General features: G+C 35.5%; 2 protein-coding genes and 1 non-coding gene across 3 annotated transcripts; 2 read left to right on the top strand and 1 right to left on the bottom strand.

The window, feature by feature from the left end:
* The first annotated feature begins 4,402 nt into the window (after positions 1 to 4,402).
* LOC127743037 (small nucleolar RNA R71) lies at positions 4,403 to 4,510 on the top strand. Its single transcript, XR_008004358.1, has one exon. It is a non-coding gene; the product is annotated as a small nucleolar RNA R71 (small nucleolar RNA).
* Positions 4,511 to 10,528: 6,018 nt separating this feature from the next.
* Positions 10,529 to 15,125, bottom strand: LOC107487297 (uncharacterized). The gene is made up of 4 exons (XM_016107917.1): positions 15,061 to 15,125; positions 14,763 to 14,949; positions 12,841 to 12,966; positions 10,529 to 10,777 (listed from the first exon to the last, which is right to left on the bottom strand). The coding sequence occupies exons 1-4, from the start codon at positions 15,123 to 15,125 to the stop codon at positions 10,529 to 10,531; spliced, it is 627 nt and encodes a 208-aa protein (XP_015963403.1).
* A 435-nt stretch (positions 15,126 to 15,560) lies between these two features.
* On the top strand, positions 15,561 to 17,000 carry LOC107487289 (uncharacterized). The gene has a single exon (XM_016107909.1). It carries the CDS (start codon positions 15,561 to 15,563, stop codon positions 16,998 to 17,000), a length of 1,440 nt encoding a protein of 479 aa, XP_015963395.1.
* The last annotated feature ends 10,442 nt before the right edge of the window (positions 17,001 to 27,442 follow it).

The raw sequence follows: 27,442 nt of genomic DNA, 5'->3' as shown, positions 1-27,442 counted from the left end.
AGTCCCCAGTTAGAGGTGTCCAGAGCTCTTAAGCACACTCTTTTTGCTTTGGATCATGACTTTAACCACTCAGTCTCAAGCTTTTCACTTGGACCTTCATGACATAAGCACATGGTTAGGGATAGCTTGATTTAGCCGCTTAGGCCTGGATTTTATTTCCTTGGGCCCTCCTATCCATTGATGCTCAAATCCTTGGATCCTTTTTACCTTTGCCTTTTGGTTTTAAGGGCTATTGGCTTTTTCTGCTTGCTTTTTTCTTTTCACAAGCTTCTTCTTTTTCACTGTTTTTTCTTGCTTCAAGAATCAATTTTATGATTTTTCAGATCATCAATAACATTTCTCTTTGTTCATAATTCTTTCAAGAGCCAACAATTTTAACATTCATAAACAACAAGATAAAAAATACTGTTCAAGCATTCATTCAGAGAACAAAAAGTATTGTCACCACACCAATATAATTAAACTAATTTCAAGGATGAATTCGAAACTCATGTACTTCTTGTTCTTTTGTATTAAAAACATTTTTCATTTAAGAAAGGTGAAGGATTCATGGAATTATTCATAGCCTTAAGACATAGTTACTAAATACTAATGATCATGTCGTTAAGACTCAAAACATAGACAAACATATAGCATAAAACTGAAAAACAGAGAGATAAGAACAAGGAAGTTAAGAAATGAGTCCACCTTAGTGAAGGTGGCACCTTCTTCTTGAAGGACCAATGGTGTTCTTGAGCTCCTCTATGTCTCTTCCTTGTCTTTGTTGCTCCTCCCTCATAGCTCTTTGGTCTTCTCTAATCTCATTGAGAATGATGGAGTGCTCTTGGTGTTCCACCCTTAATTGGTTTATATTATGACTCAATCCTTCTAGAGAAGTGTTGAGTTGTTCCCAATAGTTGTTTGGAGGAAAATGCATCCCTTGAGGCATTTAAGGGATTTTTTTATGATGAGCTTCCTCATGCGTCTCTTGAGATCCATGAATGGGCTCTCTTGTTTGCTCTATCCTCTTCTTAGTGATGGGCTTGTCCTCTTCAATGAGGATGTCTCCTTCTATGACAACTCTAGCTAAGTTGCATAGATGGCAAATGAGATGAGGAAAAGCTATCCTTGCCAAGGTAGAGGGCTTTTCGGCTACTTTGTAGAGTTATAGAGAGATGACTTCATGAACTTCTACTTCCTCTCCAATCATTATGCTATGGATCATGATGGCCCGATCCACAGTTACCTCGGATTAGTTGCTAGTGGGGATGATGGAGCGTTGGATGAACTCTAACCATCCTCTAGCCACAGGCTTAAGGTTCAGTCTTCTCAATTGAACCAGCTTGCCTTTTAAGTCTCTTTTCCATTGAGCTCCTTCCACACAAATGTCCATGAGGACTTGGTTCAACCTTTGATCAAATTTGACCCTTCTAGTGTAGGGGCGTACGTCTTCTTGCATCATAGGCAAGTTGAACGCCAACCTTACGTTCTCCAGACTGAAATCTAAGCATTTCCCCCGAACCATTGTAAGCCAATTCTTTGGGTTTGGGTTCATTCTTTGATCATGGTTTCTAGTGATCCATGTGTTTGAATAGAACTCTTGAATCGTTAAGATTCTGACTTGTTGAATGGGATTGGAGAGAACTTTCCATCCTCTTCTTCTAATCTCTTGTCGGATCTCCGGATATTCGCCCTTTTTGAGCTTAAAAGGGACCTCAGGGATCACCTTTTTCTTGGCCACAACTTCATAGAAGTGGTCTTAATGGGCTTTTGAGATGAATCTCTCCATCTCCCATGACTCAGAGGTGAAAGCAATTGCCTTCCCTTTCCTCTTTCTTGAGGTTTCTCTGGCCTTAGGTGCCATCAATGGTTATGGAAAAATAAAAAAGCTATGCTTGTACCACACCAAACTTAGAATGTTGCTCGCCCTCGAGCAAAAGAAGAAAGAATAAAAGAAGAAGAAGAAGATATGGAGGAGAGAGAGAGAGGTATGGGTTTCGGCCAAGGGGGAGAAGAGAGGGTAGTGTTGTGTGAAAATGAAGAAGGATGGAGGGGTTTATATAGTAGAGGGAGAGGGGTTTAGGTTTGGTCATTTAGGGTGGGTTTGGGTGGGAAAGAGATTTTGAATTTGAAGGTAGGTGGGGTTTATCGGGAAGAGTGAATGGATGTGATTGGTGAAGGGGTAATGGTGAAGAGAGATAGATGTGATTGATGAAGGGTATAGTGTTATTGGATTGTGTGAAGAAGAGAGAAGTGGGGTAGGTGGGGATCCTGTGGGGTCCACAGATCTTGAGGTGTCAAGGATTTCTCATCTCTGCACCTTTTAGGCATTTAAAACGCCCTCTGTATGCAATCCTGGCATTTAACGCCAGACTGCAGCTTATTTCTGGCGTTAAACACCCAAATGTAGCCTGTTTCTGGAGTTTAACGCTAGCCTGATGCTTGTTTCTGGCATTAAACGCCAGCTTGGTGCTTATTTCTAGCGTTAAACACCAGACCGATGCTTGTTTCTGGCGTTTAAACGCCAGACAGCTCTTTCTCCAGGGTGTGCTTTTTCTTCTGCTATTTTTTATTCTATTTTTAATTTTTGCAATTATTTTATGACTCCACATGATCATAAACTTAATAAAACATAAAAGAACAATAGAAATATAGATAAATAAAAATTGGGTTGCCTCCCAATAAGCACTTCTTTAATGTCAATAGCTTGACAGTGAGCTCTCATGGAGCTTCATAGATGTTTAGAGCATTGTTGGGACCTCCCAACACCAAACTTAGAGTTTGAATGTGGTGGTTCAACAACAAACTTAGAGTTTGGTTGTGGCCTCCCAACACCAAACTTAGAGTTTGATTGTGGGGGCTTTGTTTGACTCTGCATTGAGAGAAGCTTTTCATGCTTTCTCTCCATGGCTGCAGAGGAAGATCCTTGAGCTTTAAACACAAGGTAGTCCCCATTCAATTGAAGGACTAGCTCTCCTCTGTCAACATCAATCACAGCTCCTGCTGTGGCTAGGAAGGGTCTTCCAAGGATGATGCATTCATCCTCATCCTTCCCAGTGTCTAGGGTTATGAAATCAACAGGGATGTAAAGGCCTTTAATCTTCACTAGCACGTCCTCTACCAATCCATAAGCTTGTTTTATTGACTTGCCTGTCATCTCTAATGAGATTCTTGCAGCTAGTACCTCAAAGATCCTCAATTTCTCCATTACAGAGAGTGGCATAAGATTTATACCTGACCCTAGGTCACACAGAGCCTTCTCAAAGGTCATGGTGCCTATGGTACAGGGTATTAAGAATTTACCAGGATCTTTTTTCTTTTGAGGTAGAGTTTGCTGAACCCATGTATTTAGTTCACTAATGAGCAAGGGAGGTTCATTTTTCCAAGTCTCATTACCAAACAACTTGGCATTCAGCTTCATGATGGCTCCTAGATATTGAGCAACTTGTTCTTCAGTTACATCTTCATCCTCTTCAGAGGAAGAATAGTTCTCAGAGCTCATGAATGGCAGAAGGAAGTTTAATGGAACCTCTATGGTCTCTATGTGAGCCTCAGATTCCTTTAGGTCCTCAATAGGGAACTCCTTTCTGTCTGGAGGACGTCCCATAAGGTCTTCCTCATTGGGATTCACATCCTCTCCTTCCTTTTTGGATTCCGCTATTTTGATTATATCAATGGCCTTGCACTCTCTTTTTGGATTCTCTTCTGTATTGCTTGGGAGAGTACTAGGAGGAGTTTCAGTAATTTTCTTACTCAGCTGACCCACTTGTGCCTCCAAGTTTCTAATGGAGGACCTTGTTTCATTCATAAAACTTAAAGTGGTCTTAGATAGATTAGAGACTATGTTTGCTAAGCTAGAGGGACTCTGCTCAGAATTCTCTGTTTGTTGCTGAGAAGATTATGGAAAAGGCTTGCTATTGCTAAACCTGTTTCTTTCACCATTATTAAAGCCTTGTTGAGGCTTTTGTTGATCCATCCATGAGAAATTTGGATGATTTCTCCATGAAGGATTATAGGTGTTTCCATAGGCTTCACCCATGGAATTCACCTCTGCCATTGCAGGGTTCTCAGGATCATAGGCTTCTTTTTCAAAAGATGCCTCTTTAGTACTGTTGGATGCATTTTGCAATCCATTCAGACTCTGAGAAATCATGTTGACTTGCTGAGTCAACATTTTGTTATGAGCCAATATGGCATTCAGACCATCAAATTCAAGAACTCCCTTCTTCTGAGGCATCCCATTACTCACAGGATTCCTCTCAGAGGTGTACATGAATTGGTTATTTGCAACCATGTCAATGAGTTCTTGAGTTTCTGCAGGCGTTTTCTTTAGGTGAATGGATCCACCTGCAGAATGGTCCAGTGACATCTTAGAGAACTCAAATAGACCATCATAGAATATATCCAAAATGGTCCACTCTGAAAGCATGTCAGAAGGACACTTTTTGGTCAACTACTTGTATTTTTCCCAAGCTTCATAAAGGGATTCACCATCTTTTTGTCTGAAGGTCTGAACATCCACTCTAAGCTTGCTCAGCTTTTGAGGAGGAAAGAACTTGGCCAAGAAGGCCGTGACCAGCTTATCCCAAGAGTCCAGGCTATCTTTAGGTTGTGAGTCCAACCATGTTCTAGCTCTGTCTCTTACAGCAAAAGGGAAAAGCATGAGCCTGTAGACTTCAGGATCTACTCTATTAGTCTTAACAGTATCATAAATATGCAAGAACTCAGTTAAAAACTGATAGGGATCTTCTTATGGAAGTCCATGAAACTTGCAGTTCTGTTGCATTAGAGCAACTAGTTGAGGCTTCAGCTGAAAATTGTTTGCTCCAATGGCAGGGATTGAGATGCTTCTTCCATAAAAATTGGAAGTAGGTGTAGTATAATCACCAAGCATTTTCCTTGCATTATTGTTGGGTTCGGCCATGTCTCTTTCTTTTTCGAGATTCTCTGTAAGGTTTTCTCTGGATTGTTGTGCTTTAGCTTCTCTTAGCTTCTTCTTCAGAGTCCTTTCAGGTTCAGAATCTGCTTCAACAAGAATGTCCTTGTCCTTGCTCCTGCTCATATAAAAAAAAGAGAATAAAAAAGAAGAGGAATCCTCTATGTCACAGTATAGAGATTTCTTTATGTGAGTAGAAGAAGAAAAGAATAGAAAAAGGAGAAGAAAAAAGACTTGAACACAGAGGAAGAGAGGGTTCGAATTTTAATATGAAGAGAAGTGTTAGTAAATGAATAAATAAATAGAAAGAGATGAGAGAGAAGAGTTTTCGAAAATTGTTTTTGAAAAATAGTTAGTGATTTTTGAAAATTAAGAGAAGAAATAAAATTAAAATTAAAATTTGAAACACTTAGTTAATTAAAAGAATTTTGAAAAAGAGGAAGGTGATTTTCGAAAATTAGAGAGAGAAAAGTAGTTAGGTGGTTTTGAGAAAGATAAGAAATAAACAAAAAGTCAATTAGTTAGTTGAAAAAGATTTGAAAATCAATTTTGAAAAGCTAAGAAGTTGGAAAAGATTTTGAAATTGATTTTGAAAAAGATATGATTTGAAAAAGATATTTTGAAAAGATATGATTGAAAATGATATTTTGGAAAAGATTTTATTTTTAAAATTAAAATTGATTACTTGACTAACAAGAAACTAAAAGATATGATTCTAGAATTTAAATATTGAACATTTCTTAACAAGAAAGTAACAAACTTCAAATTTTTAAATCAATCACATTAATTGTTAGTAAAGTTTTCGAAAATTATGAAATAAAATTAAGAAAAAGATTTTGAAAATCAATTTTTAAAAACTTTCAAAAATAATAAATAAAAAAATAAAAAAGATTTGATTTTTGAAAAAGTTTTAAAAATATAAGATTTTTAAAATTGAAATCTTGACTTGACTAACAAGAAACAACTTATTTTAAAAAATTTTGACTAAGTCAATCCAAAGATTTCGAAATTTATGAGTACAATGAAGAAAAGATATATATTTTTTTTGAATTTAATGTGGAAAGAGAAAAACAACAAAAGGACTCAAGACATAAAAATTATGAATCAAAACAACTAATGCATGCAAGAACACTATGAATGTCAAGATGAACACCAAGAACACTTTGAAGATCAAGTTGAACACCAAGACTTATTTTTGAAAAATTTTCAAGAAAAGAAAAACATGCAAGACACCAAACATAGAAAATTTTCATGTTTAGACACTATGAATGCACAAATGCATATGAAAAATAACAAAAGACACAAAAGAAGAAAATATGAAGATCAAACAAGAAGACTTACCAAGAACAACTTGAAGATCATAAAGAACACCAGGCACGAGTTTTCGAAAAATACACAAATTTTTAAAAACAAGCAATTGACACCAAACTTAAAAATTGACACTAGACTCAAACAAGATACACAAAAATATTTTTGATTTTTTTTATTAATTTTTTGTATTTTATTTTTTTTTCAAAAATTATTTTTTTTTAAAATGAAAACAAAGAAAGAATTTTGAAAGATTTTTGAAAACTTTTTGAAAAGAAAATTACCTAATCTGAGCAACAAGATAAACCGTCAATTGTCCAAACTCAAACAATCCCCGGCAATGGTGCCAAAAACTTGATAGGCAAAATTGTGACTCATACTTTTCACAACTCGAATAATTCCTAGCAATGGCTCCAACAACTTGGTGCACAATACTATGGTTCACACACATTCTTCCCAACTTCGCACAACTAACCAGCAAGTGCACTGGGTCATCCAAGTAATAAACCTTACGTGAGTAAAGGTCGATCCCACGGAGATTGTTGGTATGAAGCAAGCTATGGTCATCTTGTAAATCTCAGTCAGGCAGATTCTAATGGTTATAATGGTTTTCAAATATAAAGATAAATAAAGCATAAAATAGAGATATAGATACTTATGCAATTCATTGGTGGGAATTTTAGATAAGCGCATAAAGATACTGTATTTCTTCTGAATCTCTGCTTTCCTACTGCTTTCATCCAATCATTCTTACTCCTTTCCATGGCAAGCTGTATCTTGGGGGATCATCGTTGTCAATGGCTACCGTCCGTCCTCTCAGGGAAAATGGTCCAGGTGCGTTGTCACCGCATGGCTAATCATCTGTCGGTTCTCGATCATGCAGGAATAGGATTTACTATCCTTTTGTGTTGTCACCACGCCCTACAGTCACGAGTTTGAAGCTCGTCACAGTCATTCAATTCCTGAATCCTACTCAGAATACCACAGACAAGGTTTAGACTTTTCGGATTCTCAAGAATGCTGCCAATGGATTCTAGCTTATACCACGAAGATTCTGATTAAGGAATCCAAGAGATATTCATTCAAGCTTATTTGCATATAGAATGAAATTGGTTGTCAGGCACACGTTCATAAGTGAGAATGGCGATAAGCATCACATAATCATCACATTCATCAGGTTCTTGGGTGCGAATGGATATCTTATAATAAGAATAAACGTGAATTAAATAGAAGAACAACAGTACTTTGCATTAATACTTGAGGTACAGCAGAGCTCCACACCATAATTTATGGTGTGTAGAAACTTCACCGTTGAAAATACATATGTGATGAAGGTCCAGGCATGGCCGAGAGGCCAGCCTCCAAAACATGATCAAAGGATCAAAAGATAATCCAAAGATGTCTAATACAATAGTAAAAAGTTTTATTTATACTAGACTAGTTACTAGGGTTTACAGAAATAAGTCTAAGTGCAGAAATCCACTTTCGGGGCCCACTTGGTGTGTGCTTGGTCTGAGCTTGAGCTTTACACGTGCAGAGACTTCTCTTGGGGTTAAACACCAAGTTGTAACGTGTTTTTGGCGTTTTACTCCAGAATGTAGCATGGAACTGGTGTTGAACACCAGTTTGCAGCATCTAAACTCGAATAAAGTATAAACTATTACATATTGTTGGAAAGCTCTGAATGTCTACTTTCCAACGCAATTAAGAGCGCGCCATTTAGGTTTCTGTAGCTCTAGAAAATCCTTTTCGAGTGTAGGGAGGTCAGAATCTAACAACATCTGTAGTCCTTTTTCAGCCTCCTATCAGATTCTTGCTCAGGTCCCTCAATTTCAGCCAGAAAATATCTGAAATTACAGAAAAACACACAAACTCATAGTAAAGTCCAGAAATATGAATTTTGCATAAAAACTAATAAAAACATCCCTAAAAGTAACTAGATCCTACTAAAAACTACGTAAAAACAATGCCAAAAAGCGTATAAATTATCTGCTCATCACTTATCTCTTACAAACAATGAGACTGTCACTAAGCGTGTGTGACAAGATTGGTCAAGTTTGCAAGAGCTTCGTGTGGAGAAGCAGCAGTACTAATAAGAAGGTCCATTTAGTTAGTTGGGAGAAACAAAAAAATTGGCAGCTTGGGTTTTAGACTAAACAGAGTAGAAAACAATACTAATCTCATGAAATTAGTATAGAACTTGGTGCAAAATAGGAATGCTCGTTGGATCAAGGTAATCAGAAGAAAATATACATATGGGGAGAATACCATGCCCATCGTCAAGAAATTTCAATCTTGATCAAATGCTTGGAAAGATATCGCTCAAGTGTGGCTTAAATTTGAAAGGAATTTGATATGACGGATTGGTGATGGTGATAGCGTTCGATTTTGAAAAGATCATTGGATTCCAGATGTGAATAAACTTGAAGTCTTCACTCAACCAAATATATTGGAGGATATGCTGAACGTCATGGTAAGTGAATATGCTGCAAATGGCAAATAGAATTTAGGTAAATTGAGGAGGTTTTAGGAGAGGACTAGGTCCCTGTTTTCTCATCCTTGAAGACTCCAGAAGCAAACTTGGGAGATATCAGATAGCGTGACTTCTTAATTCCAACGGTATATTTAGCATTAAGTCAGCATGCTTTATCTACTTGAACTCCTCCGAGGAATCTAGGACTAATTTATTTTTGAGAATTTGAAAAGTTGAAGCCCTCAAAGGATATGCACCTTTCTTTGGCTAGTTGCTAATAAAGCCCTTTTGACAAATGGGGTTCGAGCTCGCAGGTACATGACCCAAGATGATACTTGTTCGATTTGGGATTCTTCTTCAGAGTGTTTGCTCCACATCCTTTGCGACTGCAGAATCGTAAAGAATACATGGATGAGCATTGACGATTCATTGAGTTCCGATATGTTTTTTAGTCAACTACTCTTTTCCTGGTTGTTAAAGAAATTATCATTTCAATTTCATTACCAAGGCATTCCTTGGCCTTTGTTGTTTACGTGCACCCTATGCTCTCTTTGGTATCATCGCAACAAGCATATTTTTTAGAGGGACAATGCAGTAGATGAATGTAAGATCCATGATTTGGTTGTGCATTTAGCTAAAGAGTATAACTTAGTGCATGAGGAGATATCTCGGGCAAGAAAAAAGGTTGGATGCTTTGCTGAAAAACAAATCCGTTGGATCCCCCACAAACCTCCCTGCATTAAGCTCAATTATGATGGCTCTGTTACAAAGGACGGTCAGGCGGCTTGCCGAGGTATATTAAGAGACCATGAAGGCAAGTTTTTGGCTTGTTATAGTACAAATTTAGGCAGCTGTACGGTGACTTTAGCAGAGCTCTGAGGTATTCTATTAGGATTGGACTTAGCTCTAAACTTTGAATACATGAATATTTGAAGTGGATTCTAAAGTAGCAATAAGTTTCTTCCTTCGAGAAACCACCAAGTTCACTCTACAAGAGCATTAGTTTTGGCTATTAAAGATCGTTGCAGTAGGCTAAGCAATTGGAACATCGTTTACGAGTTCTGAGAAGTGAATGCTTGTGCAGATAGATTGGCATGGCAAGGATATGAGCTTCAGTTAGGATGTTATTTCTTCTTCTCTATTCTCTCGTGTATTAAGTTTTCATGCAAACTTTATTGGAACTGCTTTCTCTAGGATATTGTTTGTCTAGTTTTCTTTCTTTTTGGGCTTCATGTCCTGATCACTACAAGAAAGTCGTCGAGTACCGTCAAAGTTATCGGCGAATTTTCTAGAGAAATCATAAGGTAACCAATTTATCATCGAAATAAATGTGCCAGTATAAACCTCGCTAGAGAATACTTACCACCGGATTTATCGAGTCCGACGCTATTTTTTGTCAGATTTAGTGGTAGAATATATAACAAAATCTATTGAAAGTTACCATCAGATTAATTCGACGGTAATGTTGGTGCCACTTTATAAGTATCCGCTCCATTTTACCGTCGGATCAGATTAATCTGACATAAATTCTGACAGAAAGTTTATTGGAGATTTTTTTAAAAAAATATTGGTTTGTTACCGTCGGTAAATTTCAACGGTAATACCGACGGAAGAATTTTTTATTTTTTTTAAATAGTCATTTTCCATCCATTTATAGCATAACCTAATAACAAGCATAATTGAAACAGTGCTTTAAGCTTGAAGTGAAATATCAAGCATTTAACGTAAAAATACGGAATGATGGTAATTGATATATCTAAAACAATGTTAATTACATTACATTTTCTCAAAGTTTGGTAAAGAATTATACATATCATAGAACAATATTTACATTAATCATATTCAGATTCATCATCTTCTTCCTCTAGTTCACCATCCTCATTTTTTAAGGTAGTTTCCTGATCATCGAACTCATCTTCCTCTTCTTCGTCCACGTCGACCTCGTCTTCTTCTTGAACATCGTCGTCTTGTTGTGGTAGTACATCGTGACTTACTCCAAGTTCAATGATATCAGCATCCGTAATAGCCGAGCTAAGGGTTCCTATTGTGTTAGTTAGTTGTACGCTGACGTATTCTCTGAACTAACGTGAAAAGTTGTTTAATAAGATATCATGATTTGCCTCTTGGAATAACCTATATAATAGAATAAGTTAAAGAAGTTTTTATTAGATTAAGAAGATAGAATGTTACTGATTACAATATTTACAAGGACTTAATAAACTCACATGAGGTACGGTGAAATCTTGTCACAGTTAAGCAACACATGCAGATGTGCTGAATCGATTTCCTTCTACTCTAACCAGTAGTCATTGCCCACACCCATTGTAGCTCCTTCCAGAGCAAAGATTCGGTATGTTATTCCACCCGACGATGGTTGATAAACCCCTATTTTATGATGAATTTTGGGTTGAAAAGATTGAAATTTATCAACTTATCTTACATTTATTCATTGAAATTGCATGTTTTTGTGAATCTCTCCTAATTGTACTTAATTGCGAAAAACATACCTTTTATGATTTAAAATTGCTAAATTTAATTCACTTTTATCCCATTCAATACCTTGATATGTTTGTTTAAGTGATTTAAGATTAGAAAGTAAGAATGACTTAAAAAAATGGAGAAAAAGAATGCAAAAGTAGAGAAATTATGAAGAAATGAAGTTTTAAAAATTTGCCCAATTGTGTGTACGCATGGTAGTTACGTACGCACGAGTAGCAGCATGTGGTTTACTTAAGTAAATACGTAGATCGCAATTTTAGGCCCATTTTGGCCCCAATCCAACTCATTTTTGATGCATATGGAGGCAAGACTCAAGGTGATAAAAAAAGGAGCATAGTAGGAGTTTAGAACCATGTTTTAGGTTAATTCCTAGAGAGAGAGTTCCAACTTCTCTCTAGAATTTTAAAGGCTTTAGTTTAGTTTCTTCTTATATTTAGGTTTTAATTCTTGTTTTAATTTAGTTTTCTTTACATTTTCTTGTTCTGTTGTCTTAATTTGCTTAGTTTTATTTGTTAGTTTCTTTATTTTGTTAATTTTAGGTTATGAACACTCGTTGAATTCTTGTTTACTTTTAATGCAATTTAATCATTTTCATGTTTAACGATGCTTGTCTAATTTGTGATTATTGCTTTCTTGTTTTGGTAGTTATAGATTTTATTATTCATGCAACTTACCATGCTTTTTCTTTTATACATTCTAAGTATTTATTAAAATGCTTTTTCTAGTTTTAGAGTAGATTTTGCACTCTTGGCTTGGAATTGAGGACTTAGGTGACCTTGAGTCATTGATGTCTAATATTGGTTGGTAATTTAGGATTGTGAGTTGATTTTATTTCCACTGATGTTAGTCTTTCACTAAGTCTAACTAGTGAGTTGGCTAAGATTTGTGGATTAAGATCAATTATGCCTATTTAATTTTTTTTTTGATATTTGGGGATGACAAAGTGGGATTAACTCTTCTTAATTACCATGTTTGTGGTCAATGGCTTGAATAGAAAATTTTAACTCTCAATCCTTGCCAAGATGTCTTTTAGCACTTAAATTTCTTTTTTTGCTTTTTACTTTTTTGTCATTTAATTTTTTGTCTTTTGCATTTCAAACCTCTTTTTCTCATAGCCAATGATACACACACCTCACTACAATTCCTTTGAGAAACAACCCGAAATTTAAAACTCTCGGTTTTTATTTATTTGAATTTGTGACACCAAATTAAACTCTGATATGGGTCATTTGTTAGTTTGGAACTATACTTGCGATGAGATTCCTTTTGAGAAAGTCTAAACCAACATTTGGCTGGTATCAAGTTTTTTATGCCGTTGCCGAGGAATTGCAATTGTGTGTCATATTTTGGTTATTGTGAATATATGCATATGTGAATAGTTTGCTTTTTGTTTGTTTGCTTATTTTTGTTAGTAGTTAGAAGTATATTTTTCTTTGTTTCTTGATAGCTTTTGTTTTTATTTTCTCCTTTCTATATGAATTCTCACCCTTTTGGCTTTGAGTTTAGTTGTAACTATGTTGTAGGAAATAGAAACTTCAATGATGGTTTATATTATGGATCAAAAAATCAATCGCAGGAGGAGCTATGTTCTTATGGACAACCTCCTCTGGTCTACTATGATCACAATCCACCCCGTAATGCTTACCAATCCAATAGATATGGTGGGCCTCCCTATGGTTATCAACCTCAACCTATCAACCACCTCCTCAACATTGTACTCAACCACCATACTCACAAGTCCCATCTTACTACCAAACACCTCCATATGATCCTAATCCATATCCACCACCACATTACCAACCTTATATGTCTCAAGAACAATCATACGAGTCATATGAACCATACTTAGAACCACCACTACCATTCTAACACCAATACTCTCAAAACCTCCTTTGACTAATTACCTCCATATACACAATCTCAACACTCTCACCCTTATGAACCACCTCCCATATATGAAGACTTTCTCCCACACGATGAGTCCTCCTTTTTATCCAACGATAACATTTCGAAAAATCCAAGTTGCCGTATATTCGATGCAAAACCCAACGCTAAATTCGACGATAATAGACGACGCTAAATCCGACAATAACTTTGACGGTTCTTAGCGTTTTTTTCTGTAGTAGTTGTTTATAAAAAAATTCGATAGTAAAGAATAATGATAAAAAAATCTAAATACCAATGATGAGTCAATGACAAATATCAAAATATTTGGAGCTAACGCTCCATATATTTGTTCGTCTATTATTTAAGTTGGTATATTTAAAGTAGCATTCAAACCTAAATGGTACCTTTTATAATTTCGGTACAAGGTAACTCGAGTTTGAAAATTCTTTTAAGCGCTAATTTAGATTGACTTTTTTAAGTAAAAATAGTTTTTTTTAAATAAAATATTTTTATTCAATTTCAAACCTATTTAAATATATTTTTTATTAAAATAAATATAAATAAAAGATGTTTTTAATATTTAAATTTTTAAAATAAATTATCTAAATATAAAATAACAATTTTTATTAAAAAAATTTTAAAAAAAATAATTTTTTTTCAACAACCAATCAAACTGATTCTAAACTTCCATAATAATATTAGAAGAACTATTATATTACTTTAAGCTTTAAATGAGTCCCTCAACTTTTCTACTTGACTTTTTGGGATAGACAAAAACATGTGACAATTTTGTGTATGGTTTCCAGAATAGTAGCTTTAATCTGAATATGTAAAATTAATTAGTAGTTTAAAGTCGGTATGGTATTGTTTCTTAATAAATGAAGAGTATTATAAACATTATGATATAAAAAGAGTATTATTTTTTATTGAGCATAAAAAACTATAACTATAAAAATGAAAAAAATGGAGGGTTTAATTTTTATTTTTTTCTTATATTAATAATAAAACTATTAATAATGTAACATGATTGACATGTTTAATTCTAAAAAAATGAGATTAATTTGTTTGTGCAAATTTAACATCTAAAAGTCGACCAATAAAGTAATTTACATTAATTGATTATTATTTCTAATAATAACTGAACTTATAAAATGGATTGTATACTTTTTTTTTGTTATTTTCTTCTTTTCCTGTTTTGCAATTCTTTTACATTTTTCCTTTTCTCTTTATAAAAGTACTATTGTTGTGGTGTCCATCTTTTTTTTCTTTTTGTGCTACATATGTATTGGATTAGATTGAATTTTACATGTATTCGATTAGATTAAATTTAGGTAAATCTCAATGTAATCAGCATTAAAAAAAATCAAATTGGACATATACATATTTTGTCTTTAGATGTGATCCAATTCAATAATTTTTAGATCGAATAAGATTAGATATGTGGATATGAGACATTTCAAAATTTATAAAAAAAAATTGCTTTTAACCCTTTTTTCATGAATGTACTTTTTTTTCTTTTTTTTGGCATATTTTACTTCAAAAATATTGTTCAAATGTTATTTTTTGAAAATAACAAAATAAGATAACCAATACAAAAAAGGCTAACACAATTTAATAAATAGTATATTTTTTATTCTTTCTTTTAATTTTTGGTCGGATCAATTGATGAATCAGATTTACAAATATGATACTGAACTGGTACTCAAACACTGACCCACAATCACAATAATTTTGGAGCTCGGTATAATTGTCACAGATATCCTCCTCCAAACAAATCGCTCCAATCAAACCACCACTATCCCAACAAACTAGGATAACACCCAAGGTGGACTCCGTCAAACCAGCAACAAAGATATCAATAACAAACCTGATAAAAATAACAGAACGATTCAATATATATACTAGAAAACTACTACTCCAAAGGTACGGAATTCCTTCCAATCTTATTCTGATCTATCTCTCTCACAGTTATACTTACTTGAGCGTTGGAGTCCCTTTGCAGGTACCCAATGCCGCCTCCCCATAGAGCAGATGACGTTTCATTCTCTTCACATCCAGGAAAGCTAGTTCCAGAATCCGCAGAACGAGCTATACCTCGGAGTGCACTTTCATACAAGAACATCTGGCGCCCACCGTGAGGCCGATTTCTCTAACCCCACAACTCTTTACTCTGCACATTTTTCATTTCTTTTTGCAGGAAACGAAACATGACGGACGAACACAGTCATGCTCTTTCAAGCACCAATTAAGCCGAAATCTTAGCAATCAATAAGGCCCTCAAGGCCGAAAATCAGAGAATGGCCAAACTCTTGCGACAAATAGAGCATGATCATAGCAAAGGAGGAGAACACAAAAATACTTAAAATAAAGACAACAATGATGAACACACCTCGGAAACTAAGCACACCATTCCTAAAGCCACAAAAACAACCACCAAAAGAACCAACCCCCTTTACAAAGGAGGTCATGAGTTTTGAAATGCCCAAGAACTTCACCCTGCCTTCAACCCTAAAACCCTACCAAGGAATAGGAGACCCAAATGTTCATGTTACCAAGTTCCATGCTATGATGTTCATGAACAAAGAATTTGACCCGATCCTGTGCCACACCTTCCCAACCTTCCTGGATGGAGCTGCCTTGATTTGGTTCTCCAACCTCCCAAAAGGTTCCATCTCAAACTTCGATGAGCTGGTCGACCAGTTCATCAATCATTTTGCCGCATTAAAAATAGACGTCCACAATTCTGATTACCTAAGCACCATCAAACAAGGGTCGAACAAAAGTCTAAAAGACTACATGACCAGGTTCACCGAAGCAACCAACGAGATACCCAACCTAAATCCTGAAGTCCACCTCTACGCCCTAAAGAGTGGTCTCTGTCCAGGAAAATTCCAAGAATCTATAGTCATAGCAAAGCCAAAGACCCTGGCCGAGTTTCGAGAAAAAGCAACAACTCAGATTGAAATTGAAGAATTTCGAGCACTGCGAAAAGCGGAAAAACCCATCCCAAATAGAGAAGAGGAAAGACAAAACAGGCACTTAAATAGCAGAACAGACCAGAGATCATTCAGGCTAACACCCAAGTTCGACAGCTACACCCCCCTTAATTCAAGGAGGGAGGACATTATAAGAGACATACTGCACTCAAAACTTATCAAACCCCCAAACAGGGCCAGTACATATCAAGACCAGCAACATGTAGATAAATCCAAGTACTGCGCTTTCCACCAGAAGTATGACCACACCATAGACGACTGCGTTATAGCAAAAGATGTCCTTAAAAAGCTGGCCCGCCAAGGGCTATTGGACAACTATCTCGACGGACGTGAACGAAAGCGGAACACAAAGGACCTCGGCCAGCCATCCAAAACAATTGACAATCCCGGAGATAAAAGGAAAAAGGTAGACAATGATATAAATCTACCTCGCAGAATAATAAATTGCATCTTTGGTTGTTTTGCAGGTGGCGGATGCACAAACTCGGCAAGAAAAAGATCATACCGAGCTATGATGACGATGACAGAATCGAATCCATCCCAACCTACCAACAAGAACAAACCAGAAATTTCATTCATCCCTAAAGACTATAAGGCGAATGATCAAAACCTGGACGACCCTGTAGTCATCACAACACAGGTCGGAGAGCCACTGGTAAAGAAAATCCTTATGGATCCGGGAAGCAGCGCAGACGTGCTGTTCTATTCAACATTCCAAAAGATGAAATTAAGTGACAAGAACCTCCAACACTCGTCCGGAGAACTGGTAGGTTTCTCAGGTGAGCGCGTCTCTATCCGAGGTTACATTTGGTTACAGACCACTTTTGGAGAATATCCTAACAGTAAAACAATAGACATACAATACCTTGTCGTGGATAACAAGGTCATAACTATCCACGGAGACCAAAAGGAAGCTAGCTAGTGTTATAACGCCATCCTGAAGAACGAACAACCAAAACAACCCAAGCAACCGTATGTCTAAGAGGTATACAATTTGAAAAAGCTACCCCCTCTGGCCGAGCTGGACCCGCGAACCAACATCCAAGAACGGCCGATGCCAACTGATGACCTTATTAAAATTCAGTTAACAACTGAAGAACACAAGTATACATACCTTGACAACGCACTAACAAATGAAGAATAAGATCAATTAGCCAAGCTCCTAAAACAAAACGCTGACCTATTCGCATGGACTCCATCAGACATGCCAGGGATAGACCCCAACATCATTTGCCGTAAGTTGGCCATCAACCCATCGGTCCGACCTATAGCTCAGAACAAAAGACACCTCGGCATGAGCAAAAGGGCAGCCTCCCTCGAGGAAACCATAAAATTGCTCAGCGTCGGCTTCATCAGAGAACTCATATACTCCACCTGGTTAGCCAATGTGGTAATGGTAAAAAAGAATAATGGTAAGTGGAGGATGTGTGTGGATTATACAGACCTCAATAAGGCCTTCTCAAAGGACGTATACCCCCTCCCGTGCATTGATAAACTTGTTGATAATTCCTCTGGTTTTCAATGTTTAAGCTTTATGGATGCCTATTCTGGCTATAACCAAATATTAATGCACGAGGCTGACCAAGATAAAACTATTTTTATCACTGACAATGGTAATTTTTGCTATTAGGTTATGCCATTTGGACTCAAAAATGCAGGTACTACTTACCAAAGGCTCATGGACAAAATTTTCACAAACCAACTCAGGCAAAACATCGATGTCTATGTTGACAACATGGTAGCAAAATCCATACATATAGCAAAGCATGTCAATGACTTGAAAGAAATATTCTAGTAATTCCAAAGATATAACATGAAGCTCAATCCAGAGAAATGCGTTTTCAGAGTTCAAAGCGGAAAATTCTTCGGATTCATGCTAACTTGCCGAGGTATAGAAGTCAACCCCGAAAAATGTCAGGCAATCTTGAACATGAGAAGCCCGAAAACAATTAAAGACGTCCAACAATTGACCGGCCGACTTGCAGCATGGGCCAGGTTCCTACCTCGTATAGCACATCGATCACATCATTTCTTCAAAAGTCTCAGGAAACAAGAAAAGTTCCATTGGACCAAAGAATGCGAAGCAACTTTTATCGATATCAAAGCCATACTATTAGCACCCTCAATCCTCCGAACTCCAGAAGTTGGTAAACCACTTTATCTTTATTTATATATCACTAATTATGCTATCAGCTCTGTCTTGGTAACAAAAATAGGAAAGCAGCAACACCCGGTATACTTCGTCAGCAAATCTCTTCAAAACGCCGAGGTTCGATACCCGAAGTTAGAAAAACTGGCCATGGCTCTTGTGACAATAGCCAGACGCCTGTGACACTACTTCCAAAGCCATACCATCGTGGTCAAAACCAAATAACCCCTAAGACAGATATTGACGAAGCCTGAGCTAGCAGAAAAATTAATCAAATGGTCGATCGAGTTGTCAGAATATGACATCCAATACCAGTCCAGAGGAGCCATCAAATCATAAGCACTAGCCGACTTCATTGTAGAACTCACTTTAGACGAACAAGATCCTAAAAATAGCATATGGACACTATATGTCGACGGCGCCTCAAACAGCATGGGTTCCGGAGCAGGAATACTCCTCGAGAACGAACACGGAGCAGCATTAGAGCAATCTTTGCAATTTACTTTCCATGCAAGCAACAATCAAGCAGAGTACAAAGCTCTAATAGCAGGACTGCGATTGGCTCATACAATGGGCATCACGCAGGTAAACGTGAAATGCGATTCCCTTCTTGTGGTACAACAGGTAACAGGTAACTTTCAGGCAAAAGACCCATTACTAGAGAAATACAATACTATTGTCAATAACCTCGTCAACAATTTTTAAAAATTTAATATATCCCATATGCCTCATGAAAAAAAATGATAAAGCAGATATCATTTCGAAATTAGCAACAACCATAAGTCAAAATACAACACCCGTACTATCTTAACTAACGCTCGAAGAACCTAGTGTTATGCTAACAATAATTTTGAGTGTTTCACAGGAAGACGACTGGAGATCCCCCTTCATAACCTACTTGCAAACAGGTAGCATACCAAGCAGCGTCCAAAACACACAAAAATTCAAAAGACGAGAAAGTTTCTACAGACTACTCGGAACCGAATTATACAAAAGAGGATTCACGAGACCTCTCTTAAGATGTCTAAACACAAAAGAGGCCAAGCTGGAAATAGATAAAGTTCATGAGGGCATTTGTGGCACACACATAGGCAGCCGAAGTCTAGCTGCCAAAATCCTCCGAGCAGGTTACTATAACACAACTGAACAATCATTAACAAGGGAAACCCCCTTTAGGTTGGTCTATGGATGCGATGCCATGATACCTATTGAGGTATCCCTATAAAACACCAGAACTACAAACATCAGTGAGAAGGAAAACATCGAAAACAGAAAAGTCGAGCTCGACCTCATAGAGGAAGACCGAGACAAATTAGCATTACATCAACTAGCGGCTAAACGAGCTATAGCTCGAAAATACAATAAGAAACTCAAACCGAGGACTTTCTCGGCGGGAGATCTAGTTCTCAGGAAAGTTGAAGACATACAAAAGCCACAAGGACACAGCAAGCTAAGCGCTAACTGGGAAGGCCCTTTCCGAATCCAACAAGTTATCGGTAAAGGAGCATACAAAATACAAAAGCTGGACGGAACTATTCTACCAAACACTTGGAACACATCATCTCTGAAAATGTACTTTAGCTAGTTTATAAGTCGGACACAGTGATGCACTCTTTTTCCTACTACCAGATTTTATCCCTAAGGAGGGTTTTGCTGGAGAGGTTTTAATAAGGCACACCACCCCACACTTTTCAATTCCAACATAATAAAATAACCACAATTATCTGTTCCCTGCCTCATGTTCTACTCATCTGACGAACAATGCTAACGATGAGACAATTTCAAAACTATCTTTCGACAAACAAAATAGGCATATAACAAAAACATAAAGCTAAATTTTTACCATTATCAAATTTGTTTGGCCAAGGGCCAACAGTTCAAAACATCTAGAAACAAATGGCTACAAGCCTACAGAGTCCCAAAACACAGTCACAAAACAAACCCTCATACGAGGAAATCTTATATCAATCTGTTCAAAATCAGTCAAACAGGCGCTAAAAATGAACAAAACTAACAAACTTATAAAAAAGGACAAAAAACAAACTATTACTATGAAGCTAATCTAATGGAGCACCAACGTTTTCTCCTTCACCCTCAATACTGTCACCTCATCTTCAACCAACTGACCATCCACTACCATTTTACAGGGATCCATCATCGCCAAATCAACAATAGGAGCCAAAAGCTTCACCTGCTCGACAGTTCTCTCAAAACTAGCCACAAACATCTCTAGACCGTGATCCTCCTTTTCAGCTTCGGCCTGCTTCTTCTCCACACCAAGAACCAACAACCTAGCCTCAAGCGACATATTCTTCTCCTTCAAATTCTTTTTTGATTTTTCACATAGTGTCAACTTTTCTTGCAAAGAGTTTACCAGATCAAAAGCATCACAGAATTTGCTTGACTTCTCCATATTATCCTGCATCAGCTGAGTCAGGGACGCCCTATCAAAAGAGTCCCAAGCATGCTTCAGTTCCTGAGTACGACCAATACACATAAGCCGGACTCCCATCACCTGGACATCATACAAACAATCAAAACCAAATACAACAATGCATAAGCAACCAAAACAACAAAACACTACATTTTACTTACATATACTACGTAACCCCAATATCTCCCACATCATGCACAAGTTTCACATCAGAAGGACTCTGAACATTCTCATCAGCAACAATAGGAAAGGGGAAATGCTCACTCCAAACAGACGACAAATCTTCATCTCCCCTATACCCGTGTAAGACCCTCTTATTATCAGTAAACCTCCTAACTTGATCCAAGTCAAATTCTTTCCCACCGAGCTTATCCTCGGCTTCACCAGATTTCTTTTCCTTTTTCTCGCTCCTCTTCCTCTTATAGCTAACTTTCTTCACCGGAGAGGCCTGATTGACCTTGGCACCAACCTCAGCTGTCACAAGACTACTAGAACCTTGCCGCTCAACATTCTTCGTCCGGAAAAAAGCAAGTAAGCCACTAGACGTGACTTTGGGAGCTTTCTCACCTATAACAGCAAAATAACAAATCACATATCATGATAGACAAAACAATAAATAATCAAAATGTCAAATAACTTACATATATACTCCAACAACCCATCACTATCAAATTGAAGCTCGAGAATCTCCACAACAGAAAGAAAGCAAGATGAAGATATATGATTCACTAAAAATTCCACCATCATTTCATTTCTATATTCCATCCTATCTATACCTAAAATCAGCCTAGGCCTCGAAACCTAGAATAAGGGAAACCTCTCCAATAAACAATCATCAACATACCACGGCCAATCACTCTCACTAACACCTACTTTCAGAAACAGAGATTTGAAACCCTTAAAAGAAGAACGATAAAAGCTGAAAATTGCACGACCTGGGGCACTAGCAACATTTAACCAACACCCCATTTTCACTCCCTTACACTGAAACAGAGCAAAAAACACTTCTAGAGATGGCTCAACCTGCAAAGTACCCATCAAAATTTCAAAGGCTCTAACAAAAGCCCACGAATTTGGATGAATCTAGGAAGGCGCACACTTCAACTGCATTAGAACACCACACTCAAAATCCGAGAAAGTAAACCTAACCCCCAACTCTACAAACACAGCACTGTACATATAAAAATATTCGAACCCCTCACCGTGATGAAAAACGGCGGTCAGCAACATTGCATGTCAGAAACCTAAGGCTTATGCCACTACCCTCTCTAACCCAAGAAGATGGCGAACCCAACTAGGATATACTACGGTCATCATCAAACACGGACGCCTAACTTTTTCCCGACTCAGAAACCCACCCATAGGGATTTACGGGATCCCAAACAAAAAGCTCTTCGACGATTTTGTCAGCGTCATCCACTACCCCTTTCTTCTTCTTACCCTTAACCCTTTTCTCAACTACTACACCTTTTCCCTTATCCATTAGCAGAATACCAAACAACACTGGAAGAGAAGAAAGCATGAAGAAAATCAGAAAGAACTAACCTTTTTTGCTCATCCCCAAAGGCAAAAGAGAAGAAGTTAAACAATAATTGTAAACCAAAAGTCCAGCAAATTTACCAGCCCACTAACCACGTACTTAGGTAAAAGGCTGAAATTCCCAAACAAATCCTCACCATTGATTTCGAATACTAATCCACAAACCAATGCCCGTAATTCGCGACCTTCCCCATTCCCAATACAACATTAAAACACCCAACACAACCACCGAAAATTCCTCTCATCATAAATTAAGTTACTGCCCAAACTCCAACCTTGACTAGCTTTTTCAAAAAACCAATTATAACACGTCAACCTTGGGGGCTACCAGTTATACCCAACTCCGAGCTATACAACAAACTCGACCTGTTATACCTCGGCCATGAAAAAATAGGTCAAACTTGGGGGCTATGATCCAGTACCCAAACACTGACCCACAATCACGATAATCTCGGAGCTCGGGATAATTGCCACAGATTTCCTCCCCCAAACAAACCGCTCTAGTCAAACCACCACTATCCCAACAAACTAGGATAACACCCAAGGTGGATTCCGTCAAACTGGCAACAAAGATATCAATAACAAACCTGATACGAATAACAGAACGATTCAATATATATATTAGAAAACTACTACTCCAAAGGTACGAAATTCATTCCAATCTTATTTTGATCTCTCTCACACTCACACTTACTTGAGCGTTGGAGTCCCTTTGCAGGTACCCAACGCCGCCTCCCCACAGAGCAGATGACGTTCCATTCTCTTCACATCCAAGAATGCTAGTTCCAAAATTCGCAGAACAAACTATACTTCAGAGTGCACTTTCACACCGGAACAAATACTAATATTTGATATCCGATCCTATATATTTGTGGATTAGATCGAATAATATCTGACGAATTAAATACTATCTGATAGCCTAACAAATCGGATATTACTCGCAAAATTTGGATCATCAGATTCAGATCGAATTTCTAGGTTAGACATTAGAGTAAAATTTTTTTTGTACACCCCTACTCATATTCTATCTTTATTTTAAAAAATATCGATAGTAAAAAATTGATATTTAGATTTTTTATATAAAAAACTGTCGTATCATATCATAAATCATCCACTGAAAATATAAATTATTAGGTAAATATTTATAAATGAATTTAGATGTAAAAATAAGAAACTATAAAACTATTTTTTCTTTTAATTTTATCTAATGCTTTTCACTATTTTTCTACTTTGTTTTCAATATATAAGACTATTGCAAGGGTTTACCTGGTCTATTCTTTAGAATATAATATTTAGGTACAATTAATCGTGTTTTACTTTCTTACTGGAAAAGCAGAATTTAATCAATAAATCCTGTCAGGGCTATATATGAGACGATTCCTTTCGCCTCGGCAAACTAATTAAGAGCATCTTTAGTTTCAGGCATGGTTTTGGTTCTTTAAAGCCAATTAAAGTGCTCTATCATCTTGTACTCTATAAAGCCAATGAAAACAAAGTTTTATTTTTCAACATTTTATAAAAAGTAATATAATATTAAAAAACAATAACAAATTTCAGAAAACATTTTTGGCTTACATTTTTTAAAATATTAATTATTTCAATTATGTATTTATTATATTTAAGATTTTATGAATAATATGTCAAAGACAATTTTTACTATTATGAAAGTAGAAAATTCATCAAAAATATTTTTATATTTTAAAAAAGAATTATTTATTCTTTCACTTAGGCAAACCCAAAAAGTTTTACAGCATGCTGCTAGCATTTGATAATAAATTCATGAGTAAAAAATTATGTATTTGAAGAGAATTGTGTGCTATTACAACAAATGAATGCTCTTATTTTGCTATATCTCAACAATGTCGGCTAGTCCAAGATTAGTTTTTATTTTATTAATATTTTTAAATTTAAATTAAAAATAATAAATATCAACGTAAAAAGTAATGAATGTAATAAAATAAGAGCATTTAATTTCTCTCATAGCACCTAAAAATCTTTCGTGTTTAAACATATATATGTAAACTTAATTATTGCCAAGCATGCCGTCTAGAAATTATTCATAATATGAAAAATGAAAACATTTTACAATTATTTATGAAATATACCAAATGAGAAAAGTAGAAATAACACTGAAGAGCCTAATTTTCTTTCAGGATTTTGGTTTGTCTGTTCAATAGACAATGAAACTAATATTATGCCATATGCATGATAACATATGAATCTGGAATTTAATTCTTATATGATAACAAAATATATTGGAAAACAAACAAAGCATATATTTGTCGTGAAATTAGGATTTTTATTTATTTGAATAAAACAATTTCCTTACTTTTTTATTTTACATTATTTTTTAAAAAATTACGTGTTGGTATATTATCTCTTAATTTCGCATTCATTGTATGCGAAATAAACAATTTTTTTACTTCAATTTCACAGCCATTGCTAGCCAGCGTAATTGTGAAGAACGTGTTTCATCCTAAATTCGCAGCCACTATTAGCATAATTAAGTAAGATCGAATATAGTGCATGAAAATTAAAAAATACATAAAAATTAACGAGTACAATTAGAATGAGTACATGGAAATTTATAAATACATGAAAATTAACTACAATTGGATGTACACATTGATCTTTCTTTCATCCTCATAGTTGGACGGTTCCACAAACGTCTTGTTTGACTAACTTGTCTATACAAATTCGGGCGTTCAGATTAATACTTTATTATATATAATGACAAGTAAATCAAAATCAACAAGAAAAAATGAAATTAAATAACTTGATGTTAGATCAATTTGTCATTTTATTGTAGATCTTTATGGTCTCCTCTTTAATGATTGACTAAGTTAAAAAATCGTTAACTATGTCATTAGCCCCAAAAGTTCTAGTCATGAAAATAGAAACCCTAAAAGTTTATTTCAATTACACAAATATTCTTACTCAATTACGCTGACAATGACAGCAAAATTGGGATAGAAAAACTGTTTTCAATTTTGCAGCTAGTGAGTGCACAATTAGATTTTTCTTAATTTTGCTAACATAGTCTGCGAATTTTGACTGATTGCGAAATTGAAAATAATGCACAAAAACGTTAATTTTTTTTATAATGGTATAAAATGATAAATAAAAAAATTATTTTATTTAAATAAATAAAAAAGCTTGAAAGTTTAAGAAAATAAAAAAATATATAAATAATTATCTCTAACACAATTTCACATGTAAAAGTCTCTTTTTAATTTTGTATAAATTTTTTCTATAATTTTTTTATTTATATTATACTAACTTTTTTTAAAAAATTATAAAAATCAAACTTTAAATTTTTCAGTTATATAAATTATAAATTCGATATCACTTCTTCTAAAATTTAAACCGACAAAAAAAAAACACATGTACGATTATATCTCTAATATATATCTACAACTATTGTTGCCCCTTTTTCATATATAATATGCTTCTTGCCTACTTAGAATGAATGAGTCTTCATCACAAATCAATGGTATCACAGCCTTAAAGTTGACGAAACAAAGCAAGTACGGATTTGGAATTGACACAAGCTATTGCCATCATGGTGGGTACTAACAGTCACAGCGACTGCAAATGGAAGAAACAGGAAGAGTGATATAGATATTAATAATAACAACATTACTTGATCTCGTAGCTAGTTTATAAGAAGGCTAGTTCCATTTGGATTATGGTGAAGTTAATTTGATTCTGTCTTCACTTGGAAAGTCAGTTTCAGTTGGTGTTGTGCTATTTATGGTCAATGTTGATTTATTCAAATTAAAAGTTACAACACATATACATGATGATCTAAATATTATTTCTACTTCTACGAAAGTATAGAAAACTAATATAATAGAACTAAAAATAAGAGGTAAATGCTACCCTACCCTCTCTAAAGTAACATGTAAGTTACCCTCTCTGATATGTCATATTTTAATTGGGTGTTTATTTTAACCTGAGTTACTTTAATTTCATGAGAGTTAATAATATCTTGGAAGACGGTAACGGCTAATAAGACGGTGATACTTAGGAGACACAACGACGACGACAAAGGAATGGGGAGGAGTAAACGCAATTAGAGAGATGGAATACTTTTCTAGAAGAATGATTTGGGAAGAGAAAACAAGACACCCAATGAGACGGTGATTCTTGGGAGACGTAACGACGACAATGAAGGAGTACAATGAGGAGGAGTAAACGCAATTAGAGAGAGTTGGAGTACCTTATCTAAAAGAATGATTTGGGAAGATAAAATAAGATACCCACCGTGATGTTTGGGAGGCGTAATGAGGACGACAAAGGTACCTTTTCTAGAAGAATGATTTGGGAAGAGAAAACGGAACACCAATGAGACGGTGATGCTTGGGAAGAGCAACGACGACGAAAGAGTGGAGAAGGTAACTCAGGTTAAAATAAACACCCAATTAAAATGTGACACATCAGAGTAACTTACATGTTATTTTAGAGAGGGTACGATAGCATTCACCAAAATAAGATGTTAAACAGAAAATATGTAGCTGTTATATGCTCTAATTTTAGCCGTTAACTTTTATTGTTTAGCTCTATCGCATAAGTTGTGTCGTACGATCTAGGAGTAAAAATAACACTACTATTATGACAAATACGTGCATAGGTGGGGAATATGCATTAATATCTCATAGACCACGGAAGATTCCTCCGATTTATTATTCAACTATGTTAAGTATACACTAAAATTAATTAATTAAAATCAATCACTAATATAAAATATATGAATATATAATAATTCATATAACTTTTATTTAACAATTTAAATTGTTTGAATTAATTATATATGCATTCATTATGACAGGCATTTAAATAAAATTTTGAAAAATATCATAAAAGAAATTGTTAAAATAATTAATTTTATCAACGATATTAGGAACTACACCTAAATTCTTATATTAGCTCGTAAATGTATATAAATTTACACGTTTTTAATAGAAAAAATACAAAAATATGTTTAGAATTTTAAAATAAATAAAATAAATTTATATATATTTTGGAGGCATATTTTCTATTATCTTAAAAAATAGTATAATACAAAATTTTTTAATTTATTTCTATATTTTTAGTTTATCTAAGTATTAAACACAAATTTTTGAAATATAAATCTGATCACAACTAACAATATGTCCAAGATAATCGGCTAAACCTGTGACAGTTTTCGTTAGAGTGTTAGACAATTTAGGGCTTATGCAAATGCCTTTGGAGTGATAGA

Source organism: Arachis duranensis, chromosome 1, assembly GCF_000817695.3.
Source record: "Arachis duranensis cultivar V14167 chromosome 1, aradu.V14167.gnm2.J7QH, whole genome shotgun sequence".
NCBI classification, from domain to species: domain Eukaryota; kingdom Viridiplantae; phylum Streptophyta; class Magnoliopsida; order Fabales; family Fabaceae; genus Arachis; species Arachis duranensis.
The sequence above is the reverse complement of the archived record's forward strand: the minus strand, read 5'-3'. Positions and strand labels throughout refer to the sequence as shown.